This window comes from Astatotilapia calliptera, chromosome 2, assembly GCF_964374335.1.
Source record: "Astatotilapia calliptera chromosome 2, fAstCal68.1, whole genome shotgun sequence".
Classification (NCBI taxonomy): domain Eukaryota; kingdom Metazoa; phylum Chordata; class Actinopteri; order Cichliformes; family Cichlidae; genus Astatotilapia; species Astatotilapia calliptera.
Window position 1 is genome coordinate 36911981 of NC_137423.1, and position 20248 is coordinate 36932228.

General features: G+C 40.1%; 4 protein-coding genes across 14 annotated transcripts in view; 2 read left to right on the forward strand and 2 right to left on the reverse strand.

Moving 5' to 3' along the window:
- Positions 1-3049: 3049 nt before the first annotated feature.
- Positions 3050-4541, forward strand: timm8a (translocase of inner mitochondrial membrane 8 homolog A (yeast)). Its single transcript, XM_026146319.2, is given in 3 exon segments — positions 3050-3284; positions 3900-3983; positions 3986-4541. Coding segments are annotated over 3 exon segments (360 nt in total). The 5' UTR covers positions 3050-3173; the 3' UTR covers positions 4151-4541.
- Positions 4542-4581: 40 nt separating this feature from the next.
- On the reverse strand, positions 4582-8446 carry LOC113008690 (magnesium transporter NIPA2). 2 transcript variants are annotated; one of them, XM_026146310.2, is made up of 6 exons: positions 8306-8446; positions 7976-8108; positions 6673-6729; positions 6281-6371; positions 5866-6026; positions 4582-5744 (listed from the first exon to the last, which is right to left on the reverse strand). In XM_026146310.2, exons 2-6 carry the CDS (start codon positions 8106-8108, stop codon positions 5110-5112), a joined length of 1077 nt encoding a protein of 358 aa, XP_026002095.1. In that variant the 5' UTR covers positions 8306-8446; the 3' UTR covers positions 4582-5109. The 2 variants fall into 2 exon arrangements, with proteins under 2 accessions (XP_026002095.1, XP_080145755.1); XM_080289629.1 differs by lacking the exon at positions 6673-6729.
- A 2698-nt stretch (positions 8447-11144) lies between these two features.
- On the forward strand, positions 11145-14407 carry mars2 (methionyl-tRNA synthetase 2, mitochondrial). The gene is made up of 3 exons (XM_026146393.2): positions 11145-11572; positions 11918-12252; positions 12595-14407. Exons 1-3 carry the CDS (start codon positions 11296-11298, stop codon positions 13771-13773), a joined length of 1791 nt encoding a protein of 596 aa, XP_026002178.1. The 5' UTR covers positions 11145-11295; the 3' UTR covers positions 13774-14407.
- Positions 14408-14573: 166 nt separating this feature from the next.
- med12 (mediator complex subunit 12) overlaps positions 14574-20248 on the reverse strand; it is a 32111-nt gene continuing 26436 nt past the window's right edge. Inside the window, exons 35-43 of one of the 10 annotated variants that reach the window (XM_080289622.1) lie at positions 19686-20048; positions 19450-19579; positions 19111-19316; positions 18849-18923; positions 18437-18657; positions 18136-18301; positions 17421-17624; positions 15288-15369; positions 14574-15195 (exon numbers count right to left, since the gene is read on the reverse strand). In XM_080289622.1, coding sequence (XP_080145748.1) covers positions 15158-15195; positions 15288-15369; positions 17421-17624; positions 18136-18301; positions 18437-18657; positions 18849-18923; positions 19111-19316; positions 19450-19579; positions 19686-20048 — 1485 coding nt within the window. In that variant the 3' untranslated portion in view covers positions 14574-15157. Of the gene's footprint in view, positions 15196-15287; positions 15370-17408; positions 17628-18135; positions 18302-18436; positions 18658-18848; positions 18924-19101; positions 19317-19437; positions 19580-19685; positions 20049-20248 lie in introns of all 10 variants that reach the window. The other 9 variants (XM_080289617.1, XM_026146379.2, XM_026146371.2 and 6 more) reach the window with 9 other exon arrangements.

A 20248-nucleotide genomic window follows, 5' to 3' on the forward strand; every position in this document is an offset into this window, starting at 1 on the left:
ATCCACTCCCAGTTTTAGTGTATCTCCACTTTCCCCCCTGTGATCCACAGCCCAAATTACTGTATGATTCAGAGAAAATTAACAATAAAATTTACCCAATTTACTCTACTGTACTCTTAATGTCCTCATCTTTGAGCTCAGATTACAGGAAAACTATAGGAGGTGACGCAGATATTTCACTAGATTATGACTCTGGGTGACCCCCACTCTGCACCCTGTGATCCACAGCAAAAATTACTGTATGGATTTCCAGAAAATTGATAGTAAACTTAACACAATTTACTGTACTATACTCTATATATTCTCATCTTTGAGCTCAGATTACAGGAAAACTGTAAGAGGTGACACAGATATTTCACTGGATTATGACTCTGGGTGACCCCCACTCTGCACCCTGTGATCCACAGCCAAAATTACTGTACGGTTTTTGAGAAAATTGATAGTAAAATCTTCCCATTTTGCTTTACTGTACTCTACATATTGACATCTTTGAGCTCAGATCAGCCGTGACGCAGATATTTCACTGGATTATGACTCTGGGTGACCCCTCTCTTCACCCTGTGATCCACAGCCAAAATTACTGTACGGATTTCCAGAAAATTGATAGTAAACTTAACACAATTTACTGTACTATACTCTATATATTCTCAACTTTAACCTCAGATTACAGGAAAACTGTAAGAGGTGACGCAGATATTTCACTGGATTCTGACTCTAGGCTGTCGCCACTCTGCACCCTGTGATCCACATCAAAAATTACTGTACAGTTTTTGAGAAAATTGATAGTAAACTTTGCACAATTTACTCTACTGTACTTTTAATATCCTCATCTTTGACCTCAGATTACAGGAAAACTGTAAGAGGTGACACAGATATTTCACTGGATTCTGAATCAAGGCCATCTCCACTCTGCACCCTGTGATACACAGCCAAAATTACTGTATGGATTTCCAGAAAATTGATAGTAAACTTTGCACAATTTACTGTACTATACTCTATATATTCTCATCTTTGAGCTCAGATTACAGGAAAACTGTAAGAGGTGACACAGATATTTCACTGGATTATGACTCTGGGTGACCCCCACTCTGCACCCCGTGATCCACAGCAACAATTACTGTACGGATTTCTGATAAAATTAAATCCTATTCCATTACCAAACAAAATGAGTTCATTGAAGTATTTGCTTAATATGCTTATATATGTGTGTGTGTGTGTGTGTGTGTTAGTGTTCATCAGTTTGACACAAATAAATATGTCCATTTGAAGAAGATATTACACACCGGAGGCCTCAAGTATTGTCTGTGCAAATGTCCTTCGTGCCTGGGCCATCTCTTTTTTTGTCGTCAAAAATGTCATTTCTGGTTTATTTGGGAATGCTTCCATTACTACTTTGACCATCTGAAATAAAAAAAAACCCAAAAAATATATCAATTTTCTCAAAAACCGTACAGTAAATTTGGCTGTGGATGACAGTGTGAAGAGTGGGGGTCACCCAGAGTCATAATCCAGTGAAATATCTGCGTCACCTCTTACAGTTTTCCTGTAATCTGAGCTCAAAGATGTTAATATGTGGAGTACAGTAAAGCACAATGGGAAGATTTTGCTATGAATTTTCTCAAAAACCGTACAGTATATTTGGCTGTGGATCACAGGGTGCAGAGTGGGGGTCACCCAGAGTCATAATCCAGTGAGATATCTGTGTCACCTCTTATAGTTTTCCTGTAAGATGAGCTCAAAGATGAGAATATATAGAGTACAGTAGAGTAAATTGTGCAAACTTTACTATCAATTTTCTCAAAAACCGTACAGTAATTTTTGCTGTGGATGACAGTGTGAAGAGTGGGGGTCACCCAGAGTCATAATCCAGTGAAATATCTGTGTCACCTCTTACAGTTTTCCTGTAATCTGAGCTCAAAAATGAGAATATTAAGAGTACAGTAGAGTAAATTGGGTAAATTTTATTGTTAATTTTCTCTGAATCATACGGTAATTTGGGCTGTGGATCATAGGGGGGAAAGTGGAGATAAACCAAAACTGGGAGTGGATTGTGAAGTAACATAGTGTCAGGACAGAAAACACTTCGTTTCTAAGCCAGTCGGCACCTATACCGTAATATGCGTAAGAGTAGTGCAACCACATTTTAGGTGCGGCTGGCGGAGCGGCTAGCTTGACTGTGACTTCGTAAGTTTTTTTTTTTTTTAAACTTTATTTATCACATTATAGACATACAGTCAAGTAAAACAGGGATCACATAAAAGATAACATTGTGGTAGTACAATGAGGAACAGAAAGAGTGACAAAGACAGTAAGACAAAAGTGAGTACAAAAAATAAAATAAATCAAGGGGAACATAAATAAACAAAAGTTTGCAAGAGCCAAAATCAAGTTAGCAGTTTCAATCGGTTACAGATGTTAACAGTCTTGAGAGCCTTCGTGTTTTTTGATGGGGAGATTGTCCTTATATATTGTGCAAGTTCCATTTTTAATACAAGAAGTTCAGGCTTTCTGCCGAGGACTTTGCTTTTGTGTATATGAAATTTTGCCAAAAATAAAACCAAAATTATAAAGAAGAAAGCATCATTGTCCTTGTCTTTAAAATTATAATAGCCAAAGATAACATCCTTATAGTACAGTTGAAGATTAGGGAGAACAGAGTCAGTAATAAACTTGTGGAAATCCTTCCAGAATTTACACGTAAATTTACACGACCAAAACAGATGAGAAACTGTTTCAGGTTGCTCTTGACAGAAGGTACAATTTACATTTATTTCAGCCATAAATTTGGACAAATATTGTTTGGTAGGGTAAAACCTATGAATCAACTTAAAGGAAATCTCTTTAATTTTGTTTGTCAAGAAAAACCTTTGTGGTAAAGTCCAAACTTTTTTCCATTCAATATCTGTTACAAAATTGGCCCAATAAAATATGGCTGATGGAACAGAGACCATTGCATCCTGAATGTGACTTTGTAAGTGAGGGCTCACTTGACCGTAGTTGTTACGAAAGTCTACGTGTACAGGATGACGATGCTTGTCACACAAACGTGCTCTGTGATTGGCTGAACTACTTCCCGTTTCCCGTCGTGCACACACACGTGAAGGTCAGCAATAAAGCCATTAAGCATTTACAGTTTGCAAAATATTACTAGTACGACCTCTTTATAAGCAAGTATGGACAGCCAGGGAGCGACAGCTGACCCTCAGCTTCAGCAGTTCATCGAAATCGAGTCTCAGAAACAACGATTTCAGCAGCTGGTGCATCAAATGACGGAGGTCTGCTGGGTAAGATGAGCGTTACGCTACCAGCTCAGCTCTGCCATTTGCTATGTGTATAAATATATCTGGTTTTTTTGACTGATGGCTGGTGTGTCTTATATTATACACAATTTTAGGCTTCCGTTTTTACTGGCCGTGGACAGAAAACTATATTAAAAATTGATTTTAGCCGTTTACAAACACCGGGTCGCACCGCTTTTCTTAGGCGACCCTTACCGCTATGTCAAAGCAGGGATTCAGTAATAAAGTGTTAGAGACACTATACTATTCACTATACCCCGGCTTGGTATAGCTGGCGCTTTAGATAAGGAGTATCGGAGTGAAGCGAGGTGGACGGACATGTAGTATTTTAATGTTCATGTCAAAGCGGGCAAAAGGCAGACGTGTGAGGTCACGAAGGACCGCCTAAGAATTTCCTGAATAACTGGTTTAAAAACACTTTTGGCTTCGACTTCGAGTGTCTGAGCAACACGTCCGAATCGTGGAGTGCCGCACTGCGTGCTGAGGTCACAGCTGGGGCACGTCACGCGCTGACGTAAAGTTGGTACTTTGTAACAGGAACTCTGGCGCTGTATCCAATCTTGCCGTTACATTTCCTTTTAATCGTGTCTCTGTTTCCAGGAGAAGTGTATGGATAAACCCGGGCCGAAGCTGGACTCGAGGACGGAAGCGTGCTTTGTTAACTGCGTGGAGCGATTCATCGACACCAGCCAGTTCATCTTAAACAGACTGGAACAGACTCAGAGGAGCCGGGGGTCGTTCTCAGAGACCATGTCAGACTAAAAACTGTCTCTCAGAGCGCTAACGAGGCACACGGGCACTGCTCTGAGAGGGACCGTACCTCTGACCCTGCTGTCTGTACAGTACCTTGAAGAACTGTCCAGCCAATGGGGGGAAAAGGAATCTAAAGTGTTACCTTTTCATACAAGTGCCTGAAAGTAACATCGAGCATGGACTCCTGTAGTTTTTTTTATTTGTCTTCTGCTGGCATCTGAGTGTTGAGAAAAAAACAAACAAAGCCACAAACCTAAACTCTGTTTTTGTCAAGTCACAGAGCTCAAGCTTTAAAACTGAGTCTGAATGTGAAAACTCACAAAATGTGCAAAAACACACTAAGCTGGCCTGCTGGGGGGTTTACTTGCAGCAAGAGGACTTAACTACATGCTGGTGTAATGAAAGGAACTAAAGATGTCTTGACAGAAGAGGCATGATCAGCAGCCGAGGCTGAACATATGCAATAAATAAATTTAACAAAAAGAAAAACCAAACAATATTGTCCATCTTTTGGAAGAGTGCAGTGACATGATGTTGTAAATGTGTTTTAATCGGCATTATCAAACATCCAAAACACAGTTAACGCAGCAATTTGTTACAGCTTGCACACATTAGGTAGACATTTATACAAGTAGACAGCATTCTTTGGTGTGGTTTGTGTGTAATACTGAGGTAATTCAGTAACTGACATCATCGACTCAGAGCAAATTAAGACTTTAACACTGACTGCATTTAAATAAGCTCACACATTTTTAAGCATGATGAAAGCTAAAGGTGCAAAACTTTGGTTATAGTTTTCAGTAACAGAAGGCACAATCTGGCTTGTGAAGGCTACTTTTTAACTCAATATGTTGGAAAAAAAAAAAACCCAAATGTACACACCAGTATGATGTGGACAACTAATTTTAAATAAAATCCAGTGTACTGATAGCATTACTCTCATTTTAAAGCCTCCTCTCCCATCCTCCTCGCTTTTTTGTAAGATAGATTGTAAAGCTGTGATATGCATTAAAGTTTTAGAATGACTTTGTAGTGATAATAACAATACTGGCCCTCTTTAAGGTGCTCTCTGGTGTATACCCCACCCTCCATTTGTGGCTCCTTCTCTGGGAAGATTCATCTCGTCTTGTGCTTGCAAGTCATAGCTGGGAAGAGCCAAGTATGGCTGTTGGCCCCATGGAAAGCCCTGAGGACCTTTCCTCAGATAAAGTGGGAGGGAATCCCAGGTAAATGTAATGTCTTTAAAGGCATGGAGGAGAAAAATTCCCAAAATGATGGTCAAGAACCCACTGATTGTTCCCACTATTCCATCTATGTTCATTCTTAACCATTCCTTGAAGAGGATGGCCGAGCAGGCCATGACAGACGTGGTGAAGAAGACGTAATAAATGGGAGTCACTAGTGATGTGTTAAAAATGTCAAGGGCTTTGTTCAGGTAGTTGATTTGAAGGCTGACACAGATTACCAGGCAGATGATTAAGGCCCAGAACAAAGGTTCCTTCAGCACCGCTGTCCCGGCAAACAGCTCCTTAATGCCAATGCCCAGGCCCTTGACACAAGACACAGAGAGCGAGCCAATCACAGAGCAGATCAGGATGTAGACCAGCACATTCTTCTGTCCAAAACGCGGAGCCACAGCACAGATAAGAATCAGACTGCTTCCCACAACGCACACAGCAAACACAATGAAACCTAACGGGAGCATTCAAGAATGAGTTAGTAACCTGAAAAAAATCAAACATCCAGCTCCTTTCAGGGATTCAGCTTCCACAGTGTTGTTAATCAGATCACAGCAAAGCAGGTCTGGTCATACCTGGATCCAGGAGCTTCTCAGACATGGCACTGAGGGAAGCCACCTCTTCTTCCTGCGGTGCATGGATAACCATGACTGTGGAGCCCAAGACGCAAAGCAAACAACCAATCTTCCCATGCACATTCAACCTCTCGTTCAGAAAGTAAGAGGACAGCACGGCACTGGAGATGAAAAACATACACAGCAGAGGCAGCATTGGCACAAATGGTACTGTTCCATATTTAGAAGGGTATTTCTTTCATAGTGGAAAAAAGTGAAAGCAACAGCTTTTAGCAAATATATAGATATTTCAAACCATAGTAAATATACTGTATTTATTGGGGATCATTTTCAATCTCAGATGCATTTCCAACATGCATCCTTCATTAATAATACTAGTATACAACATAATATATTAAACCTTTAAAACGTTTACCTGACAAGTACACTCAATGCTCCTAGTGGAGTCACAAGTGTGGCTGGTGCAAATGCATATGCGGCAAAGTTGGCAGCCTCTCCAGCTCCCACTGCAACACAGCAAAGATCGTCATTAGCATGCAGATATATTCATATCTGGTGCAGCTGCTTAGGTTAAATATTTTCTTCCAAACCCACATGTGCAAATGTGCTCTTTGAAGGAATGTGTACTTGGAATATTTGGTGTGGGTGCAGTGCTTACTGCCACGTCACCAGCAAAAAAAAAAAAACAACAACCCACAAATGCCTTGTTTTGTTTTAAGAAAACAAAGAAGACAGTGTTTCTAGGAAGAATCCTGACCTTGTTGCCCGTTTACAGGGCAGGATTAAATCTGCCAAAGATTCACTTACTTGAAATTAATCCTGCCCACCACAGCCATTCTTTCAGGTAAGCATGGCCCCCTTGACCTGTTAGTTGCACAAAGAGAAACTGCAGTAGATTTCACAATAACAGCTGCAGATTTCGCCCTCAAAACCATCATTGTTGGTACATTTATGAACAACCAGGTTAATGTTACTAATCATAAGTTACACAATGTACTGCGGTAGCTTGAATGTGCACAGCCCTTCCGATACCCGCTGTAGTATATTTTTATTATTCAGGTACACCTGTCTTCTTTTGCACTACAACATATAGCTGTAGTTTTCCACAACTTATCTCGATTTTATTTATGCAGTTCAAAACAGCCAACATCTCAAGGACCTTACGGATTATGATTAACTCATAAAACATGATATAAAGTTCTCAGTTACAAAGCCCGAGGTTTTATAAAGTAGTTTAAATCAATTCCATATCAAAAAGCTAAACTGCTGTTTATATAATAATAATAATACAGTAATAAGACATTAATAGAAATGCCTATGTATTTATGGAAGAACTATAGTCCATGAGTCATTTTGAGTCATTTTGTCAAAAGCAAAATATTACATATTTACTGCATCTTAAATGTAAGCATTTAATGCTTCTCTATGTCTTGAAGCTTTATTATACATATTAACTCCTGGTTAACTAGTAAATCCCTAAAAAGTAAATCCATTCTTTGTTTAAAAAACATACATAAATAAATCTAATTTCATTTGTAATAAGGGATAAATCTTTACTGTACCAGATGGGTGTGTCTTTTAGTAAACTCTTGTAAAACAGGGTTAAATACCACTGGCATACTGTGACTAGCAGCTTTGGTGCTACAGTGCAGTGGTTTCTGCATACCTAGGTGTCAGAATCACATAGGAGAAGTCACAAGGAAATCTCTTACATTTTTTTCTCAAATTAATATGCCACGTTTTCTCATAGTTGTGCTTTTTAGATGAGCTGACTTGTTTATTGTCACAGAAAAGTCCAATATTCTGTCATTTTCCCTCTAAAATGTCAGACTTCGATGCAATGATTAAATTTTTAGTCTTACGTGATAGTTAAGCGAGTAAGAGTCTCAAAGTATGTGAATGCAACACAGCTGCATGACAACTAAGCTCCCTCCATCTTACTGTTGATAATGAAAGCTGGATCATTTCCATCATGACAATTGCAATAACAATTCAGCTTTAAGGGTTACTTTATCGTGTTGTTGTTGTTGTTGTTGATACAACTACGTGTTCTAAAAATCTCTTCGCGCGCTCGCATAAACTTCGCTACAGTTGAGTTTTGTTGTATCACCTGCTCGCATGGACCCCTTGCTGGCCAATCGGAGCAGGCCTTTCTTCTTCAAGATGAAACTTGAGCCGATAAAAACACTGGAGCTCACAGCTAGTGAGAGGCCAATGTAGAAGTCCAACCGCGTCACCTCCATCTGAAACAGCGGATAATGCAGTTAAACATGTTCCGGGTGTAAAAATGGTCGACCTACTTCAAACACGAAACTTTCCAGGCATCGAGCGCCGGAAAGCTCATGTTTAAAGAAGTCACATGACAGGCTGACCGTACCGCGACGAACTGAAACTACCCATTAAAACGACCGTAAAAGCGGAGCAATATGAAAGTACGTACCGCTCTGATTTGCTTGTAGTTTGTTTTAGTGCAATTCAGCTTTAGCCGGTCGGCTAACGTCACATTTTGTGAAATGTTTTACCTCCGTCGTCACATTAAAGCTATTCGTCACATTCATTGCGGACCGCGGGAGGAGAAGCAGCTGATTGGCTGGTCGTCACCAAGCAACTTCCTTGTGATCGTCTTGGAAACGGTTATCTGCTACCGGTCAAACAAACAGCTGCTCGCCATGTTTTCATACGGGATTACAGATTAAATTATTTTCGTGATATTTAGTTATAATGGCTGTTTTCCTTAATAACATCAACAAAGTACTGGAAAGAAAGTCGTAGAAGAAATAACAGAGAAAGGTGTTAGAATATGATACTGATAAAACAGTAAAGGGTCAGTCTACAGTTGCAGGACATTTTCTGTATGAAATACGACAACATGTTTGTTGTGTAAAACACACTTCTACTAAGATAAAATGTACCTAGTTGTTTAAAACGTGGTTCCAAAATATTATTTAAAACACAGACAAATTGCATTTTTCTCTTGTCCCTACTTGCTGATAATGACATGTCTTATACACTATAGGATTTTAAATGAGTTTTACATTAACTTGATTGTTTTGAATTCGTTAACATATCTATAATTGTTCAACCTTTTTTAAACCTTTTCTAAACATCAGGATAGTTTAAAAAAAAACGTATATATCCACAGCAAGTTCCCACAAAATATGTGCAGACTTGTTACCGAAACCTATTTAGCCTCAAAAAGGAAGAGACAAAACAATGAGGTGGCATGATAAAGAAGAAGTGACATGATCAAGTCCCGTGCTAACACCAATGGTAGACCAAAGGTCAGTCCCTTTGACATATTTTGTATTTGTCCAAGCTTTTCTGACTAAAGTATGTCACTCTAACCATTACAAGTCCCTGTTACCCATATTATCAAAAGAAGACAAATGAATTTCACAGTTTCATTCTTTTATTAACTACGTTCATCCCTGACTTCCACAGTACATTACATTCCACATTACATTATCTACAAATAAAGCAAATATAGCTATTCGACCCTGTTGCCTTGTCCTACACTGTTTTTAACACTGTTACTATATAATTTTTATTAAAAATAAACACATTTTTTATTAGCTCACAAGGGTTGGATCTACTACCTTTGTAATAGTAACTATTATAAAGTTCAGCAAGGTAGATTTAGAAAGTTGCTTAAATGAATCAATCTTAGCTATTAGTATTAGTATATTAGTATTCCACGTAAAGGCAACCATCATCACCTTTTTAAAATCTAAACTTTTACAATTTTATAATCTACATTTTCTGGTTCTGGAGAATTGGAAAATATTTTTGTAAGTTTAATATGTAAACTTAAAAAAATATTATACATTACTTAAATAATGCTGACAGTTGATAACATCAGGCAATATCAATATTTAATAATATTTACAGTATTATTAAGTAGATATACAGTTGTGGTCAGGAGTTTACTTGTCATGGGCATGAATGTGATGGTAATTTTTGATGATTTCTTTGAAAAATTTCCATGGTAGATTAAATTGTATGGAACACATGTTCACTGACTTTACAAAGCAATAAAAAATTGGATTTATTTTGGATTTTCTCTAATCCACACTGGGACAAAAGTATATATACAGAGTCAAACATATACACAGGACCACTTAAATCTTTTCAGAAGTGGTGCTGAACGTTCTAAAATATCTTTTAACTTGACAAAGCCAAGGCATACTAACTTCTCGTTAGTAATAATGATTGACAATTGGAAGTTTCTTTTTGCCAGCAAAAATGATTTGTTTGACACCGCTCACTGGATTCACCAATACAAAATAATTCGTATTTCGACGAAGCTATCAGTGGATACAGTAAATCCACCAAATCCAGAAAATTTGGCCAATCATCAGGAAATCAGGCGGGGAAAGCAGTGCTCCACCACTGCTGACTTCGACTAAGGGCATAGACAAGCAGTAGAAGGAATACTTTGTGAACCTCTTTAATCCTACTGACACGTCTTCTGTAGAGGAAGCGGGGTTACTGGAAAGGAGAGTTTGTCCATTAGTTGAACCCCAGATTCGGGAAGAGCAATGTTGTTTTCTTGCGCTGGTGGAGCGCTGGACCATCTATTTATCCTGTTGAGGATAACTGAGTGTGCATGGGAGTTTGCCAACCAGTCTGCATGTGTTTTGTGACTTCAAAGTCTGAGGCCATGGTCTTCAGCCAGAACAGGTGGAGTGCTCACTCTGGAGTGGGGACATGTTTCTGGAGGAATTCAAGTATCCCAGGATCTGGTTTGAGTGAGGAAAGGGGGGAACAAGTTATTCAGATGTGTCACTACTTTGCCAAGGTTTGGAAGAAGATTCGAACAATCACAGTTTTGTTTGAACTGTGCTCCAATAATAATCACATCAACAATGTGCATTTTATTAAGCACATTGTTGTATTAATATATGCAACAACTCAACAACTTAATTGTGATGAGTGGATTAAAAAAAAAACAAATCCTTTGTATTTACCTCACTGAAACCATGTGCCTGTGCACATGTCAACTTCCTAGTCTGTTTTTTGTCAATAAATTCAAAGTTTAAAAAAACGTCCCACTGAAATCGATGTAGTTTTTTTTTTTTTACCGTAAATATTTTGCTTTTTGTATAGTTTCTTTTTTTAATATGTGTTAGAATATCAGCGGTAACACTAAATTAAAGAGAAAAAAAGGAAAAATAAGAAAGAAATAGGGGAAAAATACACCTCGTAATCTGATTGGTGGTTGATAGTCAATGCGCAACATACAGCGTTTTCATTGGACAAATTATTGTTATTCGTAGAAACCGGAAGAAGCCTCAACCTTCACAGGCAATGAAACACATGGATTCCAGGGTTACATTGAACTGAATTTGCCGGTTTTACGCTAACACTCTACACTACGTGGATTCAGTATCGTGTTTTGGTCTTCATGTGGACGTCGCTTGGTATCCAACTATGAGGTTCCCCTTTCTGTTTGCTACCAGAGGATGTAGAGCGGTTTACAGACTCCATCAAAAGCAGTTTTTATCACCGGTTCCACCTCTCTGGGAACATCGGAGCAGCGCTGCTTTGAGCACTCAGCTATGCAAAGATGACAGAAGTTACTATATAACTACTCCCATCTTCTATGTCAACGCTTCACCTCATTTAGGACACCTTTACTCAGCTGTCTTAGCAGACTGCTTACACAGGTACAAACTACTGCAGGGATTTAACTCAAAGTTTGCAACAGGTAAATCTTCCATTTACGCTAAGTGTTCGTTTTTCATGTTACTTTAATTAATGGGTGTCTATAGGTATTAAGGTCTTTGTTATACACCATTTTAAGCCTTACACTGAACAGATCAGGGCAAACGAGAAAATGGTATAACAGAGAAGAAAAGACTAAGATGTTGACATAAAACTCTTCTGTGATCACCTTATAATTTTGACATTTTGAAACTGTTGAAAAAGTAAATTAGTTCGTTTTCTGTTTTATATGATTGTGAGTGGAATGCATTTTAATTTTAACCATTATTATTGCTCAGTTGACTTTTTGCTTTTGATGATGCTCTTGTTATGTTTGTCATACATTCAGGCACTGATGAACATGGCTTGAAAATCCAACAAGCTGCTGAAGCTGCAGGAAAAGATCCCCTGACCTTCTGCACGGGTGTGTCCAAGCAGTTCAGACATCTCTTCAGTAGCTGCAACATATCATACACAGACTACATAAGAACCACCGAGCAGAGACACCGTGAGGCTGTGGAGCATTTCTGGTCGGTGCTGTGGAACAAAGGGCTCATCTACAAGGGGAGTTACGAAGGCTGGTACTCCACGCAAGATGAAAGCTTTCTTATGCCCTCTCAAGTCGGTGATGCTTTGGACTCATTAGGGAAGGAGATCAAAGTGTCGCTGGAGAGTGGACACAAGGTAATTTCGATCAAACCGTGCAAACAACTTTTTCCTTTTGTCTCTTGAGGAGCTTTAAGAAGTCTAGGAAAAATACGCTAACTTGAGCCTCTAATCTTTAGTGTGTGACATTTGCTGAGTACGTGGAGCCTAACAATGGGTTCGATTTTACCACAGACTATTTACTGCATGTAGTTCCTGTCTGTGCTCTACTGCCCTGCCAAATAAACACTGAAAATGCTTCCCAAACGAATTGTGAAATGGAGATTTTTATCCGTTTTCCCCTTTTCAGTGTTTATATGAAGCTATTTTAACTTCATTAACAAAGTTTCAAAAACAGATTATCTCGCCACTGTTTTGCAGGTGGAGTGGATGAAAGAGGAGAACTATATGTTTCGCTTGTCTGCGTTTCAATCTCAGCTGCTTGACTGGCTCAGAGGAAATCCTCAGGCTGTACAGCCTGAGCGTTTTCACCAGGCCGTACTTAAGTGGTTGCAGGAAGACCTTCCTGACCTCTCGGTGTCCCGTCAGAGAAGCCGTCTTCAGTGGGGGATCCCAGTCCCCGGAGATGATGAACAGACTATCTACGTATGGCTAGATGCTCTGGTGAACTACCTCACAGTAGCAGGATATCCAGATAAACACAACCAATGGTGGCATGTGGCCCGCCATGTTATAGGAAAGGACATCCTAAAATTTCACGCCATCTACTGGCCAGCTTTTCTCCTAGGAGCTGGACTGCCACTGCCACAGGTGATTCATGTGCACTCCCACTGGACAGTAGGAGGAAAGAAGATGTCTAAAAGTTTGGGAAATGTGGTCGATCCTCTTGAACGCTCACAAATGTTTACAGCTGATGGTATGAGATACTTTCTCCTGCGTCAGGGTGTTCCTGACTCGGACTGTGATTACACAGATGACAAAGTTGCCAAGCTGCTCAACGCAGAGCTCGCAGACTCTCTGGGTGGTTTGCTTAACCGCTGCACGGCACCAGCTCTCAACCCAGCTCAGGTCTACCCCTCTTTCTGTCCTCAGTCCTTCCCCAGAGCACACGGAGGCAGAGCTGTGCATGAAGACTACCACATGTTGGATGCTATACAGAAACTCCCAGCTGTGGTGGAAAAGCACTATGAGGCTATGCATATATACAAAGCTCTGGAGGCCATCAGTGCCTGTGTGAGGCTCACTAACGGGTTTGTCCAGCGCCACACACCCTGGAAACTGGATAGGAAAAACAATGAAGACCAGCGCTGGGTAGACACCCTCATTCATATCTCTCTTGAGTGTCTGAGGATATATGGCACACTTCTCCAGCCAATTGTACCAGAGACTTCTAACAAATTGCTGTCACGACTTGGGGTGCAACCGCACGAGAGGAGCTGGGCAGGTCTGAACTTCCTGGCGAGGTACCAAGGAATGGACTGTCCTTTTGAAGGAAGAGCACTAGGATCTGACAGCGGAGTGCTTTTCAGTCGCTTGGAACCTCATAATGCCGATAAACAAAAACCTAAGAAAACAAAAAAGTCTGCAAATTTGAAATGAGGATGGTGTGGGTTTGTTTTTTAATGTAATCTCAAAAGTAAGTTTCACAGTGTGAGAGTTGTCACACATGCATTGCAACCATGAACCTTTTCCTCAGTGGTGGGTGTGAGAACACAAAGATCTAACTCAGTCACACTGCACATTAGGCCATCTTTCATCTAAAACCTCGTTAGGATAAGGGTTTATATCTGATTGCGCTTGCATCAAAGTACCTAAGTGCATTCACTGCTATCTGCACACTTTATACTGCAGCACATTTCCAGTAGTGAGAATATATCTGAAGTCATTTCTTGTTGAGTGCTACATGTGAGAAAGGACATCAGTCTCATTCGGATTCCAAAAATCGACAGTTCCTGTCTGAAAACAGCTGAAGCCTTTGTTTTAATATCATCACTCTAAACCGAATGGAGCCATGATTCAACATCTTTTTATTCTACTGTTGGATGTCATACTGTCTGGATTGAAACTCTATTCTAAACACTGTTAAGCTGAAATGAAAACACCTGTATAGTTACACGTGTATACAGGGCCTTTACACCTTGCTGTTTGTATTTCTCTGTGTTGAAAATTTTTTTGAAAACTCCAAGATTAGTTGTACTGAAAAAAAACATAATTAAATACTACATATTTCATAGCTGCCCAGTCTCTGAACAGTTGTTAGTCAAAGTGTCCTTCCACTCTTTTTACTAATCACTATGGTCGCAAGCTGAGGAAACACACCAACTTTACCAGTATGCCTTCCCCCTCTCTCCCAATATTAAACACACAGACGTGAATAATGAACTGATGCCTCAGTCCCATTTAGCTGGTTCACTTTCACAGTCCTTGTAATAAGAACACCGTTTTATTTACTCATTATTGGAACACTTTTACAAAACAGTCATTTACGGTGGTATTTACATCAGTTTGATACATTTTATGCACTCGTTGTCATTTTCCTTCTCCCAGAGCTTGAAAAAGAGCAGCGAAAGATAAAAACTTTCACTACCCGGTTTTAAAAGAGGCAGCTAACACAAGTACCAGACATTAAAAACTGACATGATTTTTAATGAGAAATACACGAAACTGAGAAAAATTGTACAAATTGAAAAAAAAAATTGCATTATTCTTATAATTTGTGGTAATTTTTTTCTTTACATAGGCTCCATCATTAAGCATTACGTGTTTACTTCAGATAAGGATCACTCCATTGATATTCTATAATTACACAAGTGACACAAGATCATCTCTGATTGTGGTCAATATTGGATTTCGTTAATCTGTTTGGTGGTCCTTTGTGCCTTCAAGTCATCCCTCCTAACTACCTTCATGGGACAGGACACATGTATTCCCCCAATCCACAGAGCAGGGCCTCCACTCTGCCCACCACTATGAACAAACATTATCAGTAATAAGAGTTGGTGCCCTGTGATGGTTGTGTACCTGGAAAACAGAGGGGAAAGGTTTACAAATGTGGAACAATGAACACGCATTAGAAATGTGAGAAGATGCCACTGAAGAGGTTTCTGACTTACTTGATAGTTGCTGTTGCAGCTGTCTGACCAGCGCTGCGGTCTGCTGTTGCTGCTGAGTCTGCTGCATTCCCTGTCGTGGGAACTAAAAGAGAGAGAGGGTACTTAAAACTATTTTTGCACCTTTATCCAAATTAACTCATTTTAAATAAACTCAAGCTGGATTTCCAACTTGGAAGTCAGAGCAGCCCTACTAACCCAGGGTTAATGCAAGATGACAATAGTCCACAGAAACCTTAGTAAAACTGGCCAGTCTCTCTCCTTTAACCTTGATTTATTTAAAAAGCAGCCATTTAGCAGCAACTGAATATTTGGGGTGCCTGAATGCTCAAGTGGGCTGGTAAATGATCACAAACTGATCGGCCACTCGATAATGTTCACGCTGGTCTTCGGTAGGGAGTTCTTCACCAGGAATGACGTATGTTTTGGATTGCTATCATCCTGTAAGACAAAGTGATGACCCAGACCCGGTTTTGCTGCTGGCTCTAGTTTCATCTCATCTGACCAAAGGATGCACTTCCAGTATGCATGGTCCCTCTCCAGGTTGTCCTTAGCACACTTCAGTCTGGCTTTAAAGTGTCTCTTCTGCAGAAGTGGAGTTTTTCAGTGCAGGATCCTAGTGACTGTCGAGTTGGCTAACAAATTCACTAGTGTCTTGGCAGTTGTTCTGGGGTCTTTAAACACATCTCTCATCGGTTTTCTCTCCAGAAACATTTCGCTTCCTACCTCTGCCAGCCGCCTTCTGTGCTGTGTGGCTCTCTTAGAATTTCCTGATGATACTTTTCACTCCAGTTCTTGGCACTTGGAAATGCAGTGATAACTTTGTATAGCCATTTCCTGCTTTGTGAGTAGGGCTGTGCAATATGACCAAAATCTCATATTCCGATATAAGAATTCTATCGTCCGATAACGATGTAAATCACAAAAATGTAACATTTTCTGTAATTTCTGTGAATCTCGGGCAGCTCGACTTGCGTGAAGTGTTTCCAGCTGCGCGTCGTGTAGCTGGAGTTTTAACCGATGCATGAAACGATACATTTTTAGACATAAGTTGTAACGGCGCCGTTTTCTTTGTGAGTATTTATTACACGGCGTGCTGCGGGGAGAAGCCTGTTCTAACGTTTGAGTCTAAGGTTTATTTTTTAGCACCTGACGGCTCTTTTTTACTTCTCATCCGTAAATAATCTGCTCTTTCACGTGATTCAGTTTATTTTGAAAAGTCTCAACAGGATCTTGAGCTTTATTGTGAAAGGTTTATGTGGAACATAAACAAGCGGACACGTGATGGTGTTACTGTCGTTGTTGCTAACGACAACACATAAAAACAGGCGCTTGTCCGTCCGTAGTGTGGTTTTATTAAATATAAGAGAAAGAGAGAACTTTGAGAAATGAATACAGCCACTACAGTGACCATCGAAACCATGAAAAAATATTGTTGTAAACAGTTTATTTTGCGACACCACGAAACAAACGATAGCGTAAAATGAAAGGACAGATGTTTTTATATCGTCATCCGATATATATTGTTATATCGAACAGGCCTATTTGTGAGTGTCAACAATTCTTTTTCTCAAGTCTAAAATGATTAGTCTTATTCTTGGCATTTATCTTCAGTGAGGCTAAAACCCTTGCAGAAGTTGTTACACTGAGTGTAAATTGGTAGATTGGTTTTAACTTGATTTTACATGTTTTGATCATTACTAAGCTAAAACATGTCATTACATGTCAGTCATTTGTGCTATTGCTCAATAAAAAGGTCCGTTTTTCAGGCAGTTAATTATATTGACTTGTATTTTTCCTGGATTAATTTCTGTCATTGTGTTCAAATCACTAATTTAAGCTTTCTAAACTATTATTACTAAATATTAAACTAAATTACTAAACTATTATGTTTAGAAATTTTCAACTCTTGTGAATTATTTTTTGTGATAACTGAACACAGACTTTAAATAATTATTTAGCAGCATAACAACAACTCTTAATCCTTTAGTTTATCTCGCCACATCCAAAACATATTTAAATACAGATGACGTTTCCACGAAAACTTCCCAGCACCTGCCACCTGTCCAGTCGTGATGAATAAATCCTGCGAATGCCTGGAGTACTAAAAGCCACTAAAATCACCTGGACTCCTACCATGGGTTGCTGCGGTGGCAGCGGCTGCATGCTCAGGCCCTGGTTCTGTGCCTGGCCCGGTGGAGGCACAGCCGTCACCTGTGGCTGTTGCTGCTGTGGAACCTGCTGTTGAGGAGGAACCTGCTGTGGTTGGACCTGCTGCTGCTGCTGTTGCTGCTGCTGTTGCTGCTGCTGCTGCTGCTGTTGCTGTTGATGTTGTTGTGCCTGCTTTGGTTGGGGAAACATAACACAGAAAAAGCTTGTAAATTTCAATAATGCACCACAACAGCTGAAAGAACAGCAAGGGCCTCTTGCATACTGGATTTAATCTCAAAAGATGCAGATTTAAACAAGTTAACATGTCCAAATGGTGTTTCCCCCCTAATATGGTAGAAGACAAAGCTAGGGAACCAATCCTATCAATCTGAGATAAGACTAATTTTGTTGGGAACAACTTTTATTCAGCATAGGAGGAAACATTTAGCTGTGACGTGTTTAAAAGTAAAGTTAACGTTATTCAATACCACTACACTTCTAACACAGTAGTGATGTGCTGTTAGAACTTTAATCTATGCTAGAAGAGGAACTTTCTCTGCTTTTACAGGCCATGCCTTTTAAGCACAGCCTTCCATCAACCTGTTTTTAGTTCTTAAGGCTGCATCAGGCAACTTTTTTTCTGTTTTAAGAAAACCCAAGCCATGGCCAAGATGTGACTAACTTCATATAAGTGACATACCCTCATCGCTGCATGTTGTCTGAGGTACTGCTGCTGCTGCACTAATTGTTGCTGCTGTTCTGTTAATATCTGATTGGGCCTGGACAAGCCTGGATGGACACCTTGTCCCATTTGCCCGAGATGGGATGGCATGATAGGATTCTGCTGGAGTTGCTGGTGGGGAAACCTGATATGTACAAGCCAATAAGAAAAATTAGCATATGCAACAATACAGCAAGCATAACAAGGACAAAAAGACACAAAGACTTCTAAGTGCTAATAATTATCAAACTAGCAGATTTACTTGCAACATAATACTGACCTCTGTGTGTTCTGCATACTCTGTGGGTAGCCTGTGGGCTGTGGGGCCTGCTGGAGAAGATACCCACTTGACCTCTGTTGCCTTAGAGGTTCCACTACAGCAGGGTTGGCTCCAGGATGTGCGCCTGGGAAATTTTGGTTGCCATAGGAATGAGGTACTATACTACCACTTTGAGATGGATGCTGCTGCATTCCCATGTGTGATCCGTATGTGGTATAGCCCTGTGGTATAGCACAAATAAAAACAATGTTGATAATTCAAGCCAAGCAAGGAGGAGACAACTGCAGACAAAACCAGGAAAGACCACAGGCAAAATATAGGACAGATTTCAAAAACGGTCTGTGGTCTATGGTATCATGTTTGATACAACCTTGTGTTAAATGTGACAAAAAAAAACAAACACACCACTTACCTGGGATTGCATTGAAGTATATTGTTGGTTTGGTGGCATTTGTCTAATCTGCCCTAATGCATTTGGATTTTGATGCTGAAAACACAAAAATTGAATTACTCATTTTTCTCTACTACAAAAACAATCAAGGATCAGAATTTAAGCAGCAGTTAAACACAAACTACGTCTGTTTAAGTTTACTAAATAGTGCTAAGGTGGCACAACTATTCTCAAGGAGTAAGTATTGCTTGACATGTCAGAGGTACAGACTCACCAGTCTGACCTGTAGTTGGTGTCGCAGATTCGGGCCTTGTGGCATGGTAGCATGGGGCTTAAAGGTCATTTGGTACTGTTTGTCTGGTCCCATGATGCCAGGCATGCTTCCCGGCATGCCTGGCATCATGCCTGGATAACTAGGCCGAGCGGGCATCATTTTGCTAATTTGGCTGCGGTTTGGTTGTCTGTATGGAACATCTAAACCTGGACCTCCTGTGGAGAAACAAATAAAACACAAGTCTCAATCCCAGATGTTCCAGCTGTGGCAATTCCTCTTGGGTGCTACAGCAGCATAAGTCATAATGATGAGAGTATCCTGCAGTTACTATCTGACCTGTAATCTGACCTGGAGGTAGAGGCTGGCTCTGTGTGTACACGTTCTGTGGATTATAGGGCATGGTCCTGGGATATGTGGGGTTCTGCATCAACTCTGGTGCCATACTTGTATATGCAGGACCTGGTGTTCGGTTATAGTCCTAGTCACAGAGGATAAAGTATTTATTTAAGTTTGGAAATCAATGTTTCAAATATAATGATCTCTCATATTTAATAGCAAAAACATCAATTGGCAGGATAACAGACCTCTGTTTTGTTAGAAGGAGTTTTCTTTTTCTTGGACTTGGACTTTTTGTTGGACTCTGGTGGCACAGTGGCTACATTCTTCTCCGTCTTCACCACCTCTATCATCTTCTCTGGTTCCTGTGAGACAGGTGTCAGGGGTTCCTCCTCTTCAGGGGGTAGGGGAAGAGGCTCCAGGTAATAGCTACGTGGTTTGGGCTTCAGGTGGGTGTGATAAAGGAGGAATCGCTGCTGCTCCTCAAATTTAGTCACCTTACGGTCCACACGTACTGTACCAAACCAGCCCCAGGAGAGAGGGGCGGAGTGTTTCAGACCCTCAAAAACATCCCACGGAGAAATCTTTTGTTTAGTAGATACTTGAAGACCCTGATAGATCAGAGACAAATTAAACTTACTAAACTCTTGCTAAATTCAAAATCATCAAGTTAGCATCAGTTCGTTGCAGATTTATCTGGTTTTCCTGTGACCTTAACTTGTATTTATCTTTACAAGCTGCAGTATTTGCATCTTTAGTTGTCTTCAACATACTTCTCTACCCCTCTTTCAAAATATAAAAACTGTGTACA

Excerpts from the sequence above, each read along its gene's own strand:
- LOC113008690 (XM_026146310.2), bottom strand. The coding sequence starts at position 8,108 with ATGGAGGTGACGCGGTTGGACTTCTACATTGGCCTCTCACTAGCTGTG. Across the intron at positions 6,027-6,280 it reads GCATTGAGTGTACTTGTCAG|TGCCGTGCTGTCCTCTTACT; the intron begins GTAAACGTTTTA and ends TTTCATCTCCAG. Across the intron at positions 5,745-5,865 it reads TGAGAAGCTCCTGGATCCAG|GTTTCATTGTGTTTGCTGTG; the intron begins GTATGACCAGAC and ends TGCTCCCGTTAG.
- mars2 (XM_026146393.2), top strand. The coding sequence starts at position 11,296 with ATGAGGTTCCCCTTTCTGTTTGCTACCAGAGGATGTAGAGCGGTTTAC. Across the intron at positions 11,573-11,917 it reads TAACTCAAAGTTTGCAACAG|GCACTGATGAACATGGCTTG; the intron begins GTAAATCTTCCA and ends TCATACATTCAG. Across the intron at positions 12,253-12,594 it reads CGCTGGAGAGTGGACACAAG|GTGGAGTGGATGAAAGAGGA; the intron begins GTAATTTCGATC and ends ACTGTTTTGCAG.